The sequence below is a fragment of the Agelaius phoeniceus genome, chromosome 24 (genome assembly GCF_051311805.1).
Source record: "Agelaius phoeniceus isolate bAgePho1 chromosome 24, bAgePho1.hap1, whole genome shotgun sequence".
NCBI lineage: Eukaryota > Metazoa > Chordata > Aves > Passeriformes > Icteridae > Agelaius > Agelaius phoeniceus.
Genome location: NC_135288.1, coordinates 5,089,807 through 5,107,843, shown reverse-complemented (window position 1 = coordinate 5,107,843; position 18,037 = coordinate 5,089,807). Strand labels below are relative to the sequence as shown.

The 18,037-nt window shown below is 54.8% G+C and overlaps 1 protein-coding gene across 3 annotated transcripts in view; it reads left to right on the top strand.

Moving 5' to 3' along the window:
* Window positions 1-322: 322 nt before the first annotated feature.
* Window positions 323-18,037, top strand: part of TP73 (tumor protein p73) — a 35,347-nt gene continuing 17,632 nt past the window's right edge. For 2 of the 3 annotated variants that reach the window (XM_054647727.2, XM_077190345.1), the window contains exons 1-4: window positions 323-423; window positions 5,247-5,342; window positions 6,234-6,357; window positions 13,181-13,426. In XM_054647727.2, the coding sequence (XP_054503702.2) occupies window positions 5,284-5,342; window positions 6,234-6,357; window positions 13,181-13,426 (429 nt within the window). In that variant the 5' untranslated portion in view covers window positions 323-423; window positions 5,247-5,283. Of the gene's footprint in view, window positions 424-5,246; window positions 5,343-6,233; window positions 6,358-8,214; window positions 8,398-13,180; window positions 13,427-18,037 lie in introns of those variants that run through there. The other variant, XM_054647728.2, reaches the window with a different exon arrangement.

The following is an 18,037-nucleotide window of genomic DNA, read 5'->3' as shown; positions in this document are numbered from 1 at the left end:
AAACTATGCTATGTAGGATACTCTTTTTTTTTAAAAGAAAGGACTCGCAGCGAGACAGCAGCCACAGGACACCTGAATCTTTCAGAGGACAGACACAGAAATATTCCCTGTGTGCTCTGGGCTTCCCACACCGGCTTGGCCCCGCTCTCGCATCCCTCACTTGACCCGGCGTCACTTTGTCCGGCTTTAATTCCCTGGCACGCTTGGCTGAGCACTCCCCACCCCCTTTTGCAGCTGCCTCCTATGGCAGGAAGGAGCGCAGGAGCTTTTGCCTCACTTTTCACGGAGCTTTCCAGCGGCTCCAATGTCATTGCCTTGGCGACCGGGACGCTACTCCCGTGTGCAGGGCAGTGAATAACGTAGATCCTCAGTCCCAGGCCACTCCTGCCTGCGGGAAACCTCCGGGGGAACTCAAAAACTCAGGTAGGAGGGGAGGAAAAAAAACCCTACAAAAGGAAGCCCCTTGCTCTGGGGGTGTGTGAGTTTCTATATAATACAGCTGGGGGATGATTGGCGGCGGGGTTGTGACAGAATATTGAAAGTTTTCTATGAGTTTGCCTTCTTTAATGTTTCTATTTCATGCTGTTTTCCCCTCTTGCTTTTACAAATGAAAAGCAAGTGGTGCTTGTATCTTTTAAGGGGGAAAAAAACCTCTCCAGATACCAACTGGACTGGTGCTTTTCTGGAAAAACTTTCTGGAAAAAAAACTATTTTGGAAAGTGAAAAGTAAGCCATGCTTGTATCTTTTAAGGGGAAAAAAAAAAAAACACCAGATACCAACTGGACTGGTGCTTTTTCTGGAAAAGAAAACGTTTTTGGAAAGTTTGCTTCCAAGTGCCTTAACTCTGGAGTGAGAGCGCTTTTGGAGGAGCCTGGAATGGGAGAAGCAACGGAGGGGCTGGGTGCTGGTGGGATGCAGGGTCTGGCTACCCCAAATCCCTGTGCAGGGCTGCCAGGGAAGGAGGAGGAGCAGCAGCCCCAGCCTTCTGCCCCATCACGAGGGGATTTCTCTCCTTCTCAGGAGGAAATTGTTGATAAGCTGCTGGAAGGGTCCTGAGGTTCAAAGTGTGCCGCAGGAAAGCTCCCTGGCTCTCCACCGCTCTTACAAAGCTCATTTTGAATGTAACAGTCTGGGATAAACGAATGATGTAGCACAGGGCACAAAGTGGTGGCACTGTGGGACTGGCAGCATTTTTTGCAGACATTAAGTTGTTTGCTGTGGGCTGGATGAGCCTGGTGGGTCTCGTTGTGAGCAGGAGAGAAAGAGCAGGGCCAGATCCCAAGCCATGGAGCAGCTCCGTGTGAGAGGCGGAAACAGCTCTCAGAATTCCTGCTCTCCCAAAGGGTCCTTAGGAATTAAGCTGTTAGATTGAGTTTGTGCATTTATCTCCCTTTCATGTTTCCTTCTGGGCTGTTGGAGTGGTGGGATGGCAGTGAATAACAAATTCTGAGCATTTCTGGTGCTAAACCTGAGCCCTGGAGTTGATAGTGAGCTCAAAGATGCTCCTTCCAGAGAGTGCAGAAACTCAGTGGGCAAACCCAGCCAGATCCCAGCAGGGCTGAGAGCCCACGGTGCCCTTCACCTCATTGTGATGAAAAAAATTGAGTTTATAATCATCCCAAAAATCTATTAGACCTTATTAATCACTCTAATATTTATTAGAAATTCTGTTTTATTTCTTATGTGATCTCTGTGGCCACAACATGAGTGAGGCATGGTTGGATGGGCTGAGGTTCATCTCTGCTTCTCCAGGGACTTGTTCTCCAATATTGATGAAAAAAATCGAGTTTATAATCATTCCAATAATCCATTAGACCTTATTAATCATTCTAATATTTATTAGAATTTCTGTTTTATTTATTATGTGACCTCTGTGGCCACAGCACCTGAGTGAGGCATGGTTGGATGGGCTGAGGTTCATCTCTGCTTCTCCAGGGACTTGTTCTCCAACATTGGGGTGGCTGCAGGGACATTGATCCCTCCTTTTCCTCCTCCCTCTATCTGGGGCTGGGTTTTCCAGTGGAAAACTGAGTACGTGGAGCTTTTCCATACCAATCTTTGGGCATTGTTTCAGTGGCTGCTCGCAGGGAATCTCCGTGGGCAGAGGGAAGCGGAGCCGGTCCCGCATCCCGGGGTTGGCAGCCCCATCCCGGGGCTGAGCCGGGTCCCGCGGGGCTCAGAGCTGGGGCATCACCTCCTGGCAGGTTTCTTCTCCCCGCTGCCGGGCTCTTTTCCCGTGTGCAGCCTCCCTGCAATGCCCTGACAAGCAACAGAGGGAAGCAGCAACCCAGGGAACGCTGGAGCGCGGCTGAACGCCGGCAAATCCCACCGGCAGCCCTGAATCCCAGCACCACCCCATGGTTTGCACTTTTTGGTCTGTTTTTTCCCCTTAGAAACCTGCAATAAATCCAGTGCGGGTCCCTCCCGAGCTGTGGCAGCCGTGCCAAGCATCCCCCAGTGCCTCACCGAGGTGGGAGGGTATGATGGTGGTCACAGGGTCCGAGGATGAGGGAAGAGATGAGGAGGAGCTGACTCCATGTTTCAGAAGGCTTGATTTGTTATTTTATGTGATATATTACATTAAAACTGTACTAAAAGAATAGAAGAAAGGATTTCATCCGAAGGCTAGGCTGAGAGGCCTCAGGAACAAAATGTAAGCAATGGTTATCTGCTGCTGTGGAATGCAACAGGTGCATCTGGGATTGGTCTCATGTGGTTGTTTCTAATTAATGGCCAATCACAGCCCAACTGGCTCGGACAGAGAGCCCCAGACAGCTGCCTTTATTATCATTCCTTCCTATTCTATTATTAGCTTAGCTAGCCTTCTGATGAAATCCTTCTATTCTTTTAGTACAGTTTTAATGTAATATATATCATAAAATAATAAATCAAGCCGTCTGAAACATGGAGTCAGATCCTCATCTCTTCCCTCATCCTCGGACCCCTGTGAACACCATCACACCTCACCATCACATCACTACTTTAACATTTATTTATCACATTTATTTATCACACCACAGTGCTTTCCCAGCTTCCCAAATGTGAAAGCAATCCCTGAAAACTTTGGGGAACCAGACAAGCTTTGGGGAACCCTATTTGTAGGTAAATTGGTCGGTAAATTCTTTACCAACCCAGGTGCTTGGTGCTGGGCTGTCACTGTTGCTGCAGAGGTGATGAGCAGGGATCAGAGCAGCAGGGATGTGCTTTAACAGCACCCACCACCCCAACTTCCCCTTGTACCCCAGCTCAGTTCAGAGCTCCAACACCAGGAGAAGCTGTGCTGGCTTTGCACAGCCACAAAGAGTGAAAGGGAACTTCCGAAACGCCCTTAAAATAGTCAGATTTCTTCCCTTCTGAGCCCGAGAGCAGCCACGTGGTTAGAGCTGGTGTCACCCTGATGACCACACAGCCGGGGCGGTGCAGAGGTGCTTTCTCCTCGGGAGGAAAAGGCCTGGCTACTTCCTGAAGCTGCTCTGGGCCAGGGAAAGCAGCATGGAAGAGGGGTAAGAGCGCCAGCAGTCCTGTTCTGTCCCCTGTGCCATCTGTTCTGGGCTCCTCTCAGAGCTGCTCGTGGCTCCTTTCGTTTCTGTGTGTGTGTCACACATGGGGTGAGGAGGGATGCGAGGACATCAGACTCTGCTTTTAGCTGTCCCTGACACGGCACCTGTGGGGAATGATCCCTCCTGTGCCCTCCTGTGCCCTCCTGTGCCCTCCTGTGCCATGGGAATCCCTCCAGGCAGGGATGGTGGCTGCGGATGCTCTGTTTTGTCAAAACTGACGGGGAAAACTTCCCCGCTTTCATTTTAACTCTGTGCCCTGCAGTCAGTCAGTCCCCAGCTGAGCCCCAGGGGCCCCACTCGAGCATCCCTGGCTCGGGGAGCAGCTGCCCTGCACTGGAGCATCCCTGGCTCAGGGAGCAGCTTCCCTGCACTGGAGCATCCCTGGCTCAGCCTTGCGCTCAGCATCTCCCGCCCAAAGCACAGGAAGTGTCGGGCTTTCACTATGAGATGGGATGCTAACATCAGCAAGGGGAAAAGGGACAGCCAGCTGTGCCTGGGGGTGTCAGCCAGGGCAGGGAAGAGGTCCTGCTGCTGGCAGAGAGAGGCTGAGGGAGGAGGATGATGGTTGTCCAGAGGGGAAGGCAGCACGAGGCTCAAGATGGCTCCGTGAAACTTCCGGCTGCAGCTGCTGCCTCTGAGAGGCTCTGGGCACACGGGAGAGCTGGGCTGGGCTGCTTTGCTCCAAAAATCCCCGTGCAGGGACAAGGGGGATGGCCTGGACTGAGTGTGGCTCTGGTTGTGACCGTGCAGCAGCAGCCAGGAGGGTTTGGGTGGAAAACGGGTTCATTTCACTGAGCTTGGCTCAGCCCTGCCTGCTGCCCTGGCCTGCACTGCTGGGCTGTGGGCACTGTCCCCCACCATGGGCCACGGGGCTGCCCAGTGCTGTGGTCACTCAGGGTGGGCTCTGGGGGGCTCTGGTCCTGGGTGTCCCCCAGAATGGCCCCTGGGGGTCTCTGGTCCTGGGTGTCCCCATGATGGTTCTGGAGGAATCTGGTCCTGGGTGTCCTTCACGATGGTTCTGAGGGTTTCTGGTTCTGTGCGTCCCCCAAAATGGCCCCTGGGGGTCTCTGGTGCTCTGTGTCCCCACAATGGGCTCTGGGGGGCTCTGGTCCTGAGTGTCCCCCATGATGGTTCTGGGGGAATCTGGTCCTGTGTCCCCCCCTAGATGGTTCTGAGGGGCTCTGGTTCTGTGTGTCCCCCACAGTGGCCCCTGGGGGTCTCTGGTGCTCTGTGTCCCCATAATGGGCTCTGGGGGACTCTGGTTTTGTGTGTCCCCCACATTGGGCTCTGAGGGTCCCTGGTCCTGGGTGTCCCCCACATTGGGCTCTGGAGGGTTCTGGTCCTGTGTGTCCTTCACAATGGCCCCTGAGGGTCTTTGGTGCTCTGTGTCCCCATGATGGCTCTGAGGGGCTCTGGTTCTGTGCGTCCCCCACAAGGGAGCCTGGGGTCCCTGACCTGTGTGCCCCCTGCCAGGGGCTCTGGGGCTCTCTGGTCCCTGCCGTGCTGCTGGGTGGGAGCTGGGATTGAGGGATTCCTTGGAGAGCTGCTTTGCTGGGGTGAGATGGCACAGCACAGCATGGCACAGCCCAGCATGGCACAGCACAGCATGGCACAGCACAGCATGGCATGGCATGGCACACAGGGGCACTCTGGCAGCACTAACCCTGCTGTTTCCTTTCCCCCAGGGTGATCTATCCTCTGTCAGACTCCCCTGCTCTGAAGATGTCCCAGCCGTCCCCAGCTGATGAAGGCCCCACCTTTGAGCACCTCTGGAGCTCGCTGTAAGTGGGGTGTGCTCATTCCCCATGGGGATGTTCAAAGGCAGCAGTGGCTCTTTGACAAAGACAAATTCCCTTTTGCATCCTCTGCTTTCCACAAACTCCCTTTCCACCTGGCAAATTTGGCTCCCTGGTTTCAGATTCTCTGGCTCAGGGCATTCCATTTCCCATGTCTGTCCCATGGGCAGCAATGCTCCAGGGCCAGAGCAGAGCTCCCCTCAAGCTGGAACCCTTAATTCCAAAATTAAACATCTCCCAGCCCCACCAAGATGTTTGCAAGTCTTCTGGCCTTTGAGCCTCATGCTCTAATCCAGCAAGGGAGAAGGATTGTGCTTCATTTAATCTTCCTTCCTTGGCCCTCTCACACATAAAGGCATCCCAAGGTGACAGAAATGCTGGAGTAGCTGGGTGGATGCAGAATTTCCCACATCTACAGCTCCGCCAGGTGGAAATAAAAGCAGAGGATGGAGGAGGAAGTTGGGAAAGGGACGAGGTTTGGGAAAGGGAAAAGGTTTGGGAAAGGAACAAGGTTTGGGAAAGGGACAAGATTTGGGAAAGGGATGAGGTTTGAGAAAGGGACGAGGTTTGGGAAAGGGATGAGGTTTGGGAAAGGGATGAGGTTTGGGAAAGGAACGAGGTTTGGGAAAGGGATGAGGTTTGGGAAAGGGACAAGGTTTGGGAAAGGGACAAGATTTGAGAAAGGGACAAGGTTTGAGAAAGGGACGAGGTTTGGGAAAGGGACGAGGTTTGGGAAAGGGATGAGGTTTGGGAAAGTGATGAGGTTTGAGAAAGGGACGAGGTTTGAGGGGACTGTGAGTTTCTGGGAGGGTGGTGGTGGTGGCACAGGCTGTGCTGGCGAGCTGGGAGATGACTGTGCCCTCACCTCCTGCCCAGGGAACCAGACAGCACCTACTTCGACCTGCCTCCAGCCAACCCCAGCAGCAGCAATGAGGTCTCCAACAGCACAGAGGTCACCATGGATGTGTTCCAGATGAGAGGCATGACTGACTCGGTGATGGTGAGTGTGCTCACACAGCAGGGACGGGCACCTGAGCCGGGCACATCCTTGATTTCCCTGCAGGGGTGGGCTGGGGGCTCTGGGGGAGAAACCAACCTTGCTGGGGCAGGGTTAATCAATGGCACAAGGGTCAGTAAAATCGTGGCTATTTATTGTTAGACAACATCAGTGCAGGCAGCAGCGGGGCAGCAGTTCTAGGTGAGTACCAGGACAGCAGCAGAGTGCCGTTCTCTCCGGGACAAAAGCCATTTGTGAGCTGCTGAGGAGGCAGAGCTGCTGCAGGGGGGGCACTCCGTGCTCCCAGCACAGCCCCAGGCCCGTGCCGCTGCCTTTCCTGCCAGAAACCTTTGCTTCTGTCTGAGACAAAGTCTCGGAAAAGCATCGCGGCCGTGCGAGGCATCCCGGCCTCTTGGGCGTGTTCAGGGATGCTCAGGAGCATCCCTGGGGCTGCCCCGGCTGGTGGCTGCATCTCCCTCCGGAAAATCTCTGTTTCCCTCCGGGAAATCGCTCTTTCCCTCCAGAAAGTCGCCGTTTCCCTCGCCGACAGCTTGCCTCCCCTCCCCCAGCCCCTTTTCCCTCGCTTTCTGCTCGCTTTCCCTCCCTTCCCCGGCCCTTCTCAGCGGGCAGGGGCTGGGCAGAGTGCTGCTAATTGTGCCTGTGCCCCTCGCTGAGCGAGCATCGCCTTTCCCCTCGCTGCTGCTGTCACCAAAGCCGAGCCCGGCGGGGCCGGGGCAGCCTGGGGTGAGCGACAAGAAGGGCTCTGGACAAGAAGGGCTCTGGACAAGAAGGGCTCTGGACAAGAAGGGCTCTGGTAACGGGATGCCAACAGCCTGAGGGGAAGGCAAGAGAGGGGAGGGATCACTCAGTGCATGCTGATTCCGGCTGTTCTTGGCACACATCTGGTGCTGGTGCTCGGTGGCACTGAGCAGGTCACCCCAATGCTCTGTCAGGCATCTATCCTAATTATTCCTGTCTGGCCCTCTAGATCATCCATCCCTCCATCCATCCATCCATCCATCCATCCATCCATCCATCCATCCATCATCCATCCATCCCTCCATCCATCCATCCATCCATCCATCCCTGCATCCATCCATCCATCCATCCATCCATCCATCCATCCCTCCATCCATCTAAAATTCACATCTCCCACACACAGAGCTCTCACAGAGCCACTGCCTGCTCAGTACCTGCGTGGGCACCTCATTGTGCTGGTGACAGCTGCCAGCCCAGAGCAGGTCACCCCAATGCTCTGTCAGGCATCTACCCCTAATTACTCCTGTCTGTCCCTCTAGATATCCATCCGTCCATCCATCCATCCATCCCTCCATCCATCCCTCCATCCATCCATCCATCCATCCATCCATCCATCCATCCATCCATCCATCCATCCATCCATCCCTCCCTCCATCCCTCCATCCATCCCTCCATCCATCCCTCCATCCCTCCATCCCTCCCTCCACAATCCACATCTCCCAGACATGGAGCTCTCATAGAGAGAGCCCTGCCAGCTCAGTGCCAGGGTGGGCACCCCATTGTGCTGGTGCCAGCTGCCAGCCCAGCAGGTCTCCATCCCCCTGTGTGGCTGGAAGAAGCTTTGGGGAGTGGGATCCGGGCAGGTTTGGTGGTGGAGCCGGACCCCTGCTCTCCCTGCAGCGGGAATGGTTGGTATCGCCCAGTCCATCACTGGGCAAGCTGGGGCCTGCCCTGTGCTTTAATGAATAGTCATGAGGGACAGAAGGGGTGGGCCCCGTTTTGTTGTTGGATGCAGCGAGTTGACAGAACTAAGGGAGATGAAAAAAAGCAAAAAAAAAAAAAAAAAAAAAAGCCAACAGACGGCGGCACACGGACGGGGTGGCCAGCGCAGCATCCCTGGCGCTGCCCGCCCGGCCCCGCTGCCGCTCTCCTCCCTCCCCGCCTCCCCTCCCGGCGGCCGGCCCGACCCCATGAGTCCCGTGGCAGGAGCCTGCCCCGCGCTCTGCGAGCCCCGAGACAACTAAAATGCTCTACATCAGCGACCCGATGCAGCATTACACCACGGTAGGTGCTGCTTGCTTTGCTTTGATGCTCTCCTTTGAGTTATCCTTCGCTTTACCTGATCTGGCTCTGCCTGCCCAGCCTGATGCTGGATGCTCCAGGGGTTGTCCCAGTGCACTCCTGTCCCTGTCCTGCAGCTGCTGGAGGACCTGGAGCTGCTCCAGCCCTGTGTTGGTGCAGGTGCTGCAGCCTCGGCAGGCAGTGGCTGCTCCTCTTGCTTTGCCCCATCTGCCTCTTGCAGAGCCCGAGGTGGGATTTAAAGCTCAGGTGCTGGGGATGCAGAGTCCCTTAGCTCTGTGTGCACAGGTCAGCCTGAGCATCCACCCATAAATCACACCCAAGGTGGGATTTAAAGCTCAGGTGCTGGGGGTGCAGGGTCCCTCAGCTCTGTGTGCACAGGTCAGCCTGAGCATCCACCCATAAATCACACCCAAGGTGGGATTTAATGCTCAGGTGCAGGAGGTGCTGGGTCCCTTAGCTCTGTGTGCACAGAGCATCCACCCATAAATCACACCCAAGGTGGGATTTAAAGCTCAGGTGCAGGAGGTGCAGGGTCCCTTAGCTCTGTGTGCACAGGTCAGCCTGAGCATCCACCCATAAATCACACCCAAGGTGGGATTTAAAGCTCAGGTGCAGGAGGTGCAGGGTCCCTCAGCTCTGTGTGCACAGATCAGCCTGAGCATCCACCCATAAATCACACCCAAGCTGGGATTTAAAGCTCAGGTGCTGGGGGTGCAGGGTCCCTCAGCTCTGTGTGCACAGGTCAGCCTGAGCATCCATCCAAGGAGCACCTGGAGGTGCTGGACACCCCCAGCACCACTCTGTCATCCCAGCTGAGCCCACACTGCTCACCTGTCCTCGCAGGCAGGCTTCCTTCCCCTGGTGGAAATCCCTGGGAGGGCAGGGCAGGTGAGGCTGTACCTGTGCTGCAGGTAATGCATTTCCAGCCCTGTGCTCAAGCGCTGAGATTGTTTCCTTAGGGAAAAGGGTTTGTGTCTGTCCCTGGCATTCAGAACCATCCAGCACAGGCACAGAGGGAGTTGGAGACAGAAGGAAATCCCTTCATTCCTGGTTTTACCTTAAGTGTGTTGGTACCAAGCCCTTGTGTCCCATTGTTGGGGCTGTTCCATGGGAGGTCGTTGCTGCAGTTGTGTGAATAATTATCCCTGTGTGTGTATGTACATATTTACACACACACACACACACAAACACTCCTGCCTTCAATTCATCTTTTAGGGGAATGTTTCCACAATTTCATCAATTTTGAGCAGCAAGTCTGTGGTTTTGCATCAGTTTTGAACAGCAAGTCTGGGGTTTTGCCCGCGCACCTGACTTTGGGTCTCTCCACCAGCAGATTCCCAAAGTCTGGGGGCACTCAGGGTGCTGCCTCCTGCTTTATGCAGAGGCAGCCCAGCCTGGCAGAGATGACACCCTGGGTCTCACCTCTCACCATTCTTCCTGAGGGAGGGTTTTCTCCCACACAGAGCTCAGGATGCTCCGTTCTGTGGTGGGTTCCCATTCACCTCCCCATTCACAGCCACAGGCTTCAACCATGAATGGCTCAGGATGGGAGCAAAACAGCTCAGCCCTGATACTCCTGGATCAGCTGAGCATCATCCTGATACTCCTGGATGCTGCCCCATCCAGCAGCAATCCCTTTTCCCTTGCTGCTGTTCTCCTGGTTGATCCCTCAGGTTTTCCTGTGCCACCTCAGTGGCTCTGCCCTGCCTGCAGTCCCTGCAGCAGCTGCATTTCCCAGTTGGGTGGCAAGAGCTTTCCTAACGTGCCTGTTTTGCCAGAGTTTCTCATAAGTTTTTTTTCTCCAGGTGAAGCCTGGATTAAGGAGAGCTTGGCTTGTCTTCGGCTGGGCTATTTATAGAGCTGTGAGGAGGAATAGAGGGATTTAGGCACATATTTTAGGGGAGAAAATGGCTGGATGCGTAAAAGCAAGCCAGATCTTGTTCAGCATTCCTCCAGTTAGTCACAGGCTCCAACGACCTTGTGAGAGATGCAGGCAACAGGAGAACTTCCCTGGAGAAGGATGATTGCCTTTAAACCATTCCACATCGAAGAGGGTTGGGTGAGGTTGGGATCCCAAGTTAAAACACGTTTCCTGATTCCTGAGCCGTGAGCCTTTGCAGCCCTTTGGAGAAGGCTGAGCCTGCTGGCCGTGCCCACAGCTGCTTCCACAGCTCTTGGCTTCCCAGAGCTGCCCCAGAAGGTGCTGGGGACAGGGATGAGGGCAGTCCAGGGGTTGCTGTGTCCCTGCTGCAGTGCTGGGAGCCGGGAGGACACACGGCAATGCACCCGACACTGTGCAGGGTCACCAGCACTGCCACTGCCGCTGGGGCTGCAGGGTGAGGGCAATGCAGGAATTGCAGGTTTCTGGGGGAAAAAAAAACCAAAAAATCCCCTGAGCAATTCAGGAATTGCAGGTTTCAGGGGGAGAAAAAACAAGGGAATTGCAGATTTCTGGGGGAAAAACCCATCCCCTGAGCAATTCAGGAATTGCAGATTTCTGGGGGGAAAAAACCTGGGAATTGCAGATTTCTGGGGGAAAAAACCCGGGAATTGCAGATTTCTGGGGGAAAAAACCCGGGAATTGCAGATTTCTGGGGGAAAAACCCATCCCCTAAGCAATTCAGGAATTGCAGATTTCTGGGGGAAAAAAACCCAGGAATTGCAGATTTCAGGGGGAAAAACACGGGAATTGCAGGTTTCTGGGGGAAAAAAACCCATCCCCTGAGCAATTCAGGAATTGCAGGTTTCAGGGGGAAAAAACCCAGGAATTGCAGATTTCAGGGGGAAAACCCATCCCCTGAGCAATTCAGAAATTGCAGGTTTCAGGGGGGAAAAACCAATCCCCTGAGCAATTCAGGAATTGCAGATTTCTGGGGGGAAAAACCCAGGAATTGCAGATTTCAGGGGGAAAAACACGGGAATTGCAGGTTTCTGGGGGAAAAAAACCCATCCCCTGAGCAATTCAGGAATTGCAGATTTCTGGGGGGAAAAAACCTGGGAATTGCATATTTCTGGGGGAAAAAACCCGGGAATTTCAGATTTCTGGGGGGAAAACCCATCCCTTGAGCAATTCAGGAATTGCAGGTTTCAGGGGGAGAAAAAACACGGGAATTGCAGATTTCTGGGGGAAAAACCCATCCCCTGAGCAATTCAGGAATTGCAGGTTTCAGGGGGAAAAAACCCGGGAATTGCAGATTTCTGGGGGAAAAAACCCGGGAATTGCAGATTTCTGGGGGAAAAAAACCCATCCCCTGAGCAATTCAGGAATTGCAGGTTTCTGGGGGAAAAACCCCGGGAATTGCAGATTTCTGGAGGGGAAAAAACCCGGGAATTGCAGATTTCAGGGGGAAAAACCCATCCCCTGAGCAATTCAGGAATTGCAGGTTTCTGGGGGAAAAACCCCAGGAATTGCAGGTTTCTGGGGGAAAAAACCTGGGAATTTCAGATTTCTGGGGGGAAAAACCTGGGAATTTCAGATTTCTGGGGGAAAAAACCCGGGAATTGCAGATTTCTGGGGGAAAAAAAAAACAGGAACTGCAGATTTCTGGGGAAAAAAACCTGGGAATTGCATATTTCTGGGGGAAAAAACCTGGGAATTGCAGATTTCTGGGAGAAAAAACCTGGGAATTGCAGATTTCTGGGGGAAAAACCCATCCCCTGAGCAATTCAGAAATTGCAGGTTTCAGGGGGGAAAAAACCAATCCCCTGAGCAATTCAGGAATTGCAGGTTTCTGGGGGAAAAAACCCAGGAATTGCAGATTTCTGGAGGGAAAAAACCCTGGAATTGCAGATTTCTGGGGGAAAAAAATCCCTCCCACTTGCTCTGAGAAAGAGTTGTATTTGAGCCTGATTTTCTAAGGAAATACTAAGATTTCTTTAGCCACACAGCTCTTGGGAATGTCACTGTGTTTGGGCTGTGCCTTGGGTAAAGGAGCTGCCAGCTCTTATTGGAAGAATCTGACAGTAATTGGTCAGAAGAGGAATAAGGAAAAAATTGTAAAAAGTCATTATTTGGTCCAACAGGTCTGCAATAAGAGCCGGGACCTGCCTAAGTGGCTCTGTTTGCCCTGTGACTTTGCTGCAGTGCTGTGCATCACAGCCTGCTCTGTAGGTTTGAGGCTTTGCCCAAATTAGAGCTGCATCAGGCACTGGGAGCAGCCATCCCGCTGGGAAACCAGCTACAAACCACAACTGGGGAGTGGTGCGGGGGTGTGTGTGTCCTGACCAGTGAGCACACCAGGGACAGGCTGGAAAAGAGGGTGGAAAACCCGCTGGGAATCGCCGTGGTGATGGAGCGGTGCCATTGCCAGCGATCGCTGCTCACCTGGGCGCGGTGGCTTCCCCGAGCTGTGACACTGGCAAGGGACAGAGGGTTGGGTGTCCCTCCCCACCTGCAGGGGAACATTTCCCACAGCTGAGCAAACCCCACCACGTCCCTGCCCTCTCCCCAGTGCCAGGAGCGCGGCTTTGCCGAGGCAGGTGCTCCAGAAATGCGGGGCTGGGGCACCTCGCTGCCTCCAGCGAGGATGGAGCAGCTCGAGGGGGGTGATTTAAGCACACGGATTTCATCCCTCACACAAGTGGCGACCTGTCAGAAAACCCGAGCCACCCCGACCAGCTCCTTTTGACTCCCATCCCGCACGCTGGCCCTTTAAGGAGGCTGTAACAGGACACCCCAGCCCTGCAGAAAGGTGCCTGAGGTTTCCCTGTCTCTAAACTGGCTGGTGTTTTCTTTTTTCCCTCCTCCCCTTTTCCCTTCCTCCAGTCCCAGTTCAATTTGCTGAACAACAGCATGGATCAGAGCATCGGCAGCAGAGCAGCCTCCACCAGCCCCTACAGCTCCGAGCACACCTCCAATGTCCCAACGCACTCGCCCTACTCGCAGCCCAGCTCTACCTTCGACGCCATGTCCCCGGCCCCCGTCATCCCCTCCAACACCGACTACCCCGGTCCCCACCACTTCGAGGTGACCTTCCAGCAATCCAGCACCGCCAAATCGGCCACCTGGACTGTGAGTTTTGTTTTTTCCTGCCTTGGCTCGGGGAGATGCTCAGCGCGGCCGAGCGGGTCCTCGCCGCGCTCAGGGTGGTGGCGCGGGGAGGTGACAAGGGATGCAGCCACCGCTGATGGCGACTTCACGGGCACAGGTGGTGGCCCTGGGAAGGGAAATAGCTGGAAACATCCCTGCTTGCTTTCCAGGGGGTTTCTCCCAAAGGGGTGTGAAGCACAGCGGTTGGGATGTCGCTTGTCTCCTGGTGATTCCCTAAATTGTGGGTAAATGTCCTCCGAAAAGGAATGTCCTGGGGAAGTACCTGTCTTGTTCTCACGGTGCTTCCCAGGGTATTTCTCCCAAAGGGGAGTGAAGCACAGCGGTTGGGATGTCGCTTGTCTCCTGGTGATTCCCTAAATTGTGGGTAAATGTCCTCCGAAAAGGAATGTCCCTGCCTTGTTCTCACGGTGCTTCCCCAGGGTATTCCTCCCAAAGGGGAGTGAAGCACAGCGGTTGGGATGTCACTTCTCTCCTTGGCGATTCCCTAAATTGTGGGTAAATGTTCTCCGTCCCGTAAAAGTGCCTGCCTTGTTCTCACGGTGCTTCCCAGGGTATTTGCCAGCGGGTGCTGTCAGAGGCGATGCCGTGGGTGAGAGGGACCTTTGCTTGTATCTGCCAGCTGTGCTGTGAATGCCATTTACAGCTGTGCTGTAAAATGTCATTTACAGTCATCCTCCATCCCGTATTAGAGGAGTAACTTAATCCCTCCAAGCCACAGAAAATACCCGAGCAGGATTTTAAGCGCAGCAGGTTTCGATGCCCGGAGGGGTGGCTGCACAGCCCCTGCTGTCGCTGCAGATTTGGCACCACGGCTGCTCCTGCTGCCCGGCACGGGACAGCTCTGCGAGCAGGGACCCAGGGGCCGGGCAGGGCGCACGGGAAATGCTTTGATTTTTGTGGCAAAAAGTCCTAAATCCTCAGCCCTGCTGCTGGCTCAGCGCGGTGTTTTTAAGGACTTGTGGGTGGCACAAGTGTCCATCCCGCAGCGGGTGCCTCCGAGGGAGCTGCTTACCGCGCTCGAACCGGGCGGGTTTTCTCCTCCGGGAAGCACTGGCAGAGCAGGAAGGTTGGGATGGAACAGCAGAGTTCCCTCCGGGGCTGCGGTTTGACATTGTCACGGAACGGGCAGAGCACCCCAGCGGTATTTCAGCCAGCCCGGCTGTGACAATGACCTTTGTTTGCGGAAGGTGACGTGTTTAACTGGCACGACAGTCCCTCCTGCGGCAGACAGGACGCATCCTCGGGTGCTGTGGTGCGGGGACAGCCCGGGCAGGGATGCTCCCGGCTGTGCTGGGGAGGATGCGGGGACGGGACGGGCTCCGGCAGCTCCGCAGTGCTGGGGCCGCGTACCGCCGAAGCCAATGGGTGCCTGCAGTGGGAAAGCAGCAGCCATCGGGCATTTGAAAGCAGCCGAAGTCCGGCTGGTCAGTCCAGCAGTTTCCCCGCTGCTTCACAGGACCGGGGACTCGGGACAGCGCCGTGGTTGAGCGCCCTGCCCTCTCAAGGGTGGTTAAATCTCCACTTTTTCCACTGTGTTCCCTTGCGGCATTTCATTAGGAAGTGAGTAAAGCGGAGATCCTCGGGCAGGATGTGATTCCAGCTCGCTCCTGTCCCTGCTGGGGGACAGATAACTCCTGTCAGCCGCAGGACCTGCCCGGGGAAGGGAGGCATTCCCGTCCTACAGCGTCCCAATGGAAACCGAAACCAGGCACTGCAGCGTGTGCTGTTCTGTCCCGGCACGCAGGGATGGGGGCCAGAACGTGCCCGGTGCTCGCTTGCCACTGTCCCCAGCTAGGAGTGGGATGGCTTTGGGGTGGAGCAGACCCAGCGCAGCAGGGCTCCCCTCCTGGAAGCCATCCCGGGATCTTTCCACAGCTCTAAAGGGAGCTCAGGCTGTCTCGCATCACCCTGTGCTGACTGTTCTCCTGTAGCTGTGTCCCGCTGGGAGCTCGGCTCACCAGGACAGGACGTGGCTGTTTTTCCCAAGCCTTTGTGGGATTCAGGGCAGGCAATGCCACACGGTGCCCTCCCAGCCTCGGGGGAGCAGCTGGACCCGGGAGCTGCCCGGAGAATCTGGGAGCATCTCTGGAGGATGCATCCACCAGCTGGGGCTGGGAGCCACCCACGGCTGCAAGGAGGGGTCCTGGGAAGGGTCGAGAGTGAGGATTTGAATGCCTGAAGTGGTTTTAACACTTAGGAGGACGCTCAGAGGTGTGTGACCCTCTGAGCCACAATGCTGGCGTGGCTGCATCCCCCAGAACAGCTTGGCTGCAGGGCCAGTGCCCACCTGCACTGGAGCTGAGCCTCGAGGGGAGCAGCAGTGGGTTGGCAGCATCAGGCACCCTGGAGAGCACAGGGGCTGTTTCATTTGCAGCAGTGATTCTTGCAGGATTGCCAGGGCGGGTGCAGCGTGTCCAGCTTGCCACGGTGCCACATGAGAAAGGTCCTGCTGTGGTGGCAGCTGGTGTCACTCCCTGTGCTCCTGGTGTCACTCCCTGCCCTCCTGGTGTCACTCCCTGTGCTCCTGGTGTCCTCCTGGCCGGGGCTGTCACAGGCATGGTCAGTGCTGGAAGATGAGGCCAATGCCTTCCTCCAGCTCACTGTGAGCTCTGCAGTGCCACTGCCACACCTGAGAGCTCATCCTGCTTTAACGGGGAAAGGGACTCAGCAAAACAAATGCGATTTATGTTGTCAATGGACGCACAAATAACTCTGTGTGAGCCTCCACACGAGCTGGGAACACACACCTAAGGTAAAAAAAAAGCCATTGGGGAATGCAGGGAAGGGAAGGTAAATGTCTGGTCAGCAGGGCTGGGGACAGAAAGGGGCATTTGACAGAACAGTGATGGCCACACCAAACACAGCAGCACCAACCATCCTGGTGCTCTGATTTGGGGCAGCCCTTGGGAAGAACCAGCCCAGCCTGTTCCTTGTGCCTTTTGGACACTCTGAGCTTTGCTGCACCCAATAATCCATGCCAGGATGGTTGATCAATTGTCACCAAGCACTGACCACGAGCTCAGAAGAGCCAACGCTCTGGGCAGCATTTTGGAGCAGCGAGGGCTCTGCTGCACTGGAAGGAGCCTCAGCTGAAAGTCTCCTGCAATTTGGGGTTGAATCATGGAGGATCTGGCCACAGAGGAAAGGACAGCTGGCGAGCAGGCAATGCCAAAACAAATGGTTTGTGTGAGTCATCTTGTCAAAAGTTTTGGCATCATTTTTTGATATAGTCACAAGTTTTGGTTGATGGAGGTGTGTAGCCCAATGGCCTCCTGGTTTTGAAGGGTTTTGACTTGAATCCCTCTGGGAGATGTGGCATTACCCATTCTCCCTCTCTTAGAGCTCCTAAGGACCAGGTGAGCTGGCCCCTGTAGAGTGCTGGACAAGCCCCTGCTGTACAGGGCTGGGCAAATCAGTGTCACCTGGACAGGGGTGTCCCCAAGCCCTGTCCACACACGGTGCTCCTGCCCACACTTCAAACCCTCTACTGAAAAAACAGACATGGCCTGGGAGGGAGATGTGAACAAAATGAACAGTTTTGAACAGATGTAGAGCAATACCACAGAAATGTTCTGCATCGAAGTTCCCCCCGAGAAGAGCAAGGGGACTTGATTATGGTGTGCCCAGGAGATGGTTCCTGATAGCAGCCAGCTCTTTAATCTAATAGCAAAAGACAGAATGAGATCCAGCACTTGGAAGCTGAAGCCAAGCAAATTCAGACTAGAAGCAAGGAGGTATATTTTTTTTTTTAGCAGCGAGGATAATTAACCATAGGAACATCTTACCAAGGAATGTGGTGGATTCTCCCAACTCCTGAAGGATTCAAATGAGGAGTCTGCATATCTCTCCAGAGATAAGATGTGCTTTAGCAGACACCCCTGACTCAATGCAGGAGGAGGAGGAAGGGGTCTGAGGGTAGCAGTGATGGCAATAGGACCAGAACATCATCAGGGGTCTGAGAGTAACAGTGAGGGCAGTGGGACCAGAACATCACCAGGGGTCTGAGGGTAACAGTGAGGGCAATGGGACCAGAACATCACCAGGGGTCTGAGGGTAACAGTGAGGGCAATGGGACCAGAACATCACCAGGGGTCTGAGGGTAACAGTGTGGGCAATGAAACCAGAACATCATCAGGGGTCTGAGGGTAACAGTGTGGGCAATGAAACCAGAACATCATCAGGGGTCTGAGGGTAACAGTGTGGGCAATGAAACCAGAACATCATCAGGGGTCTGAGGGTAACAGTGAGGGCAGTGGGAGCAGAACATCATCAGCTGCTCTCTCTTGCTTCAAAATGCTGATTTTCTAATTTTAGAAAAGAGGCGAATGGAGAAGGGTGAAGCCTTGGGGCTGACATTACCCATGTCTGTCCTGGCAGAGGGACTCTGAGCAGTGATGGGTGACATTGCTGTCCCCAGCCCTGGACAGCAGCAGCCGCGCCCGCCCATCCTGTGGGAAGCCCTCCAACCCGCTCCCACCTCCCTTTTCATTTTTAATGGCCTTCTTATCGCAGAGACCAACGGCCAGATGCCGAAAAGAAGCTTTTCCCTGCGGCTTGGAAGCCCCCCTCGGG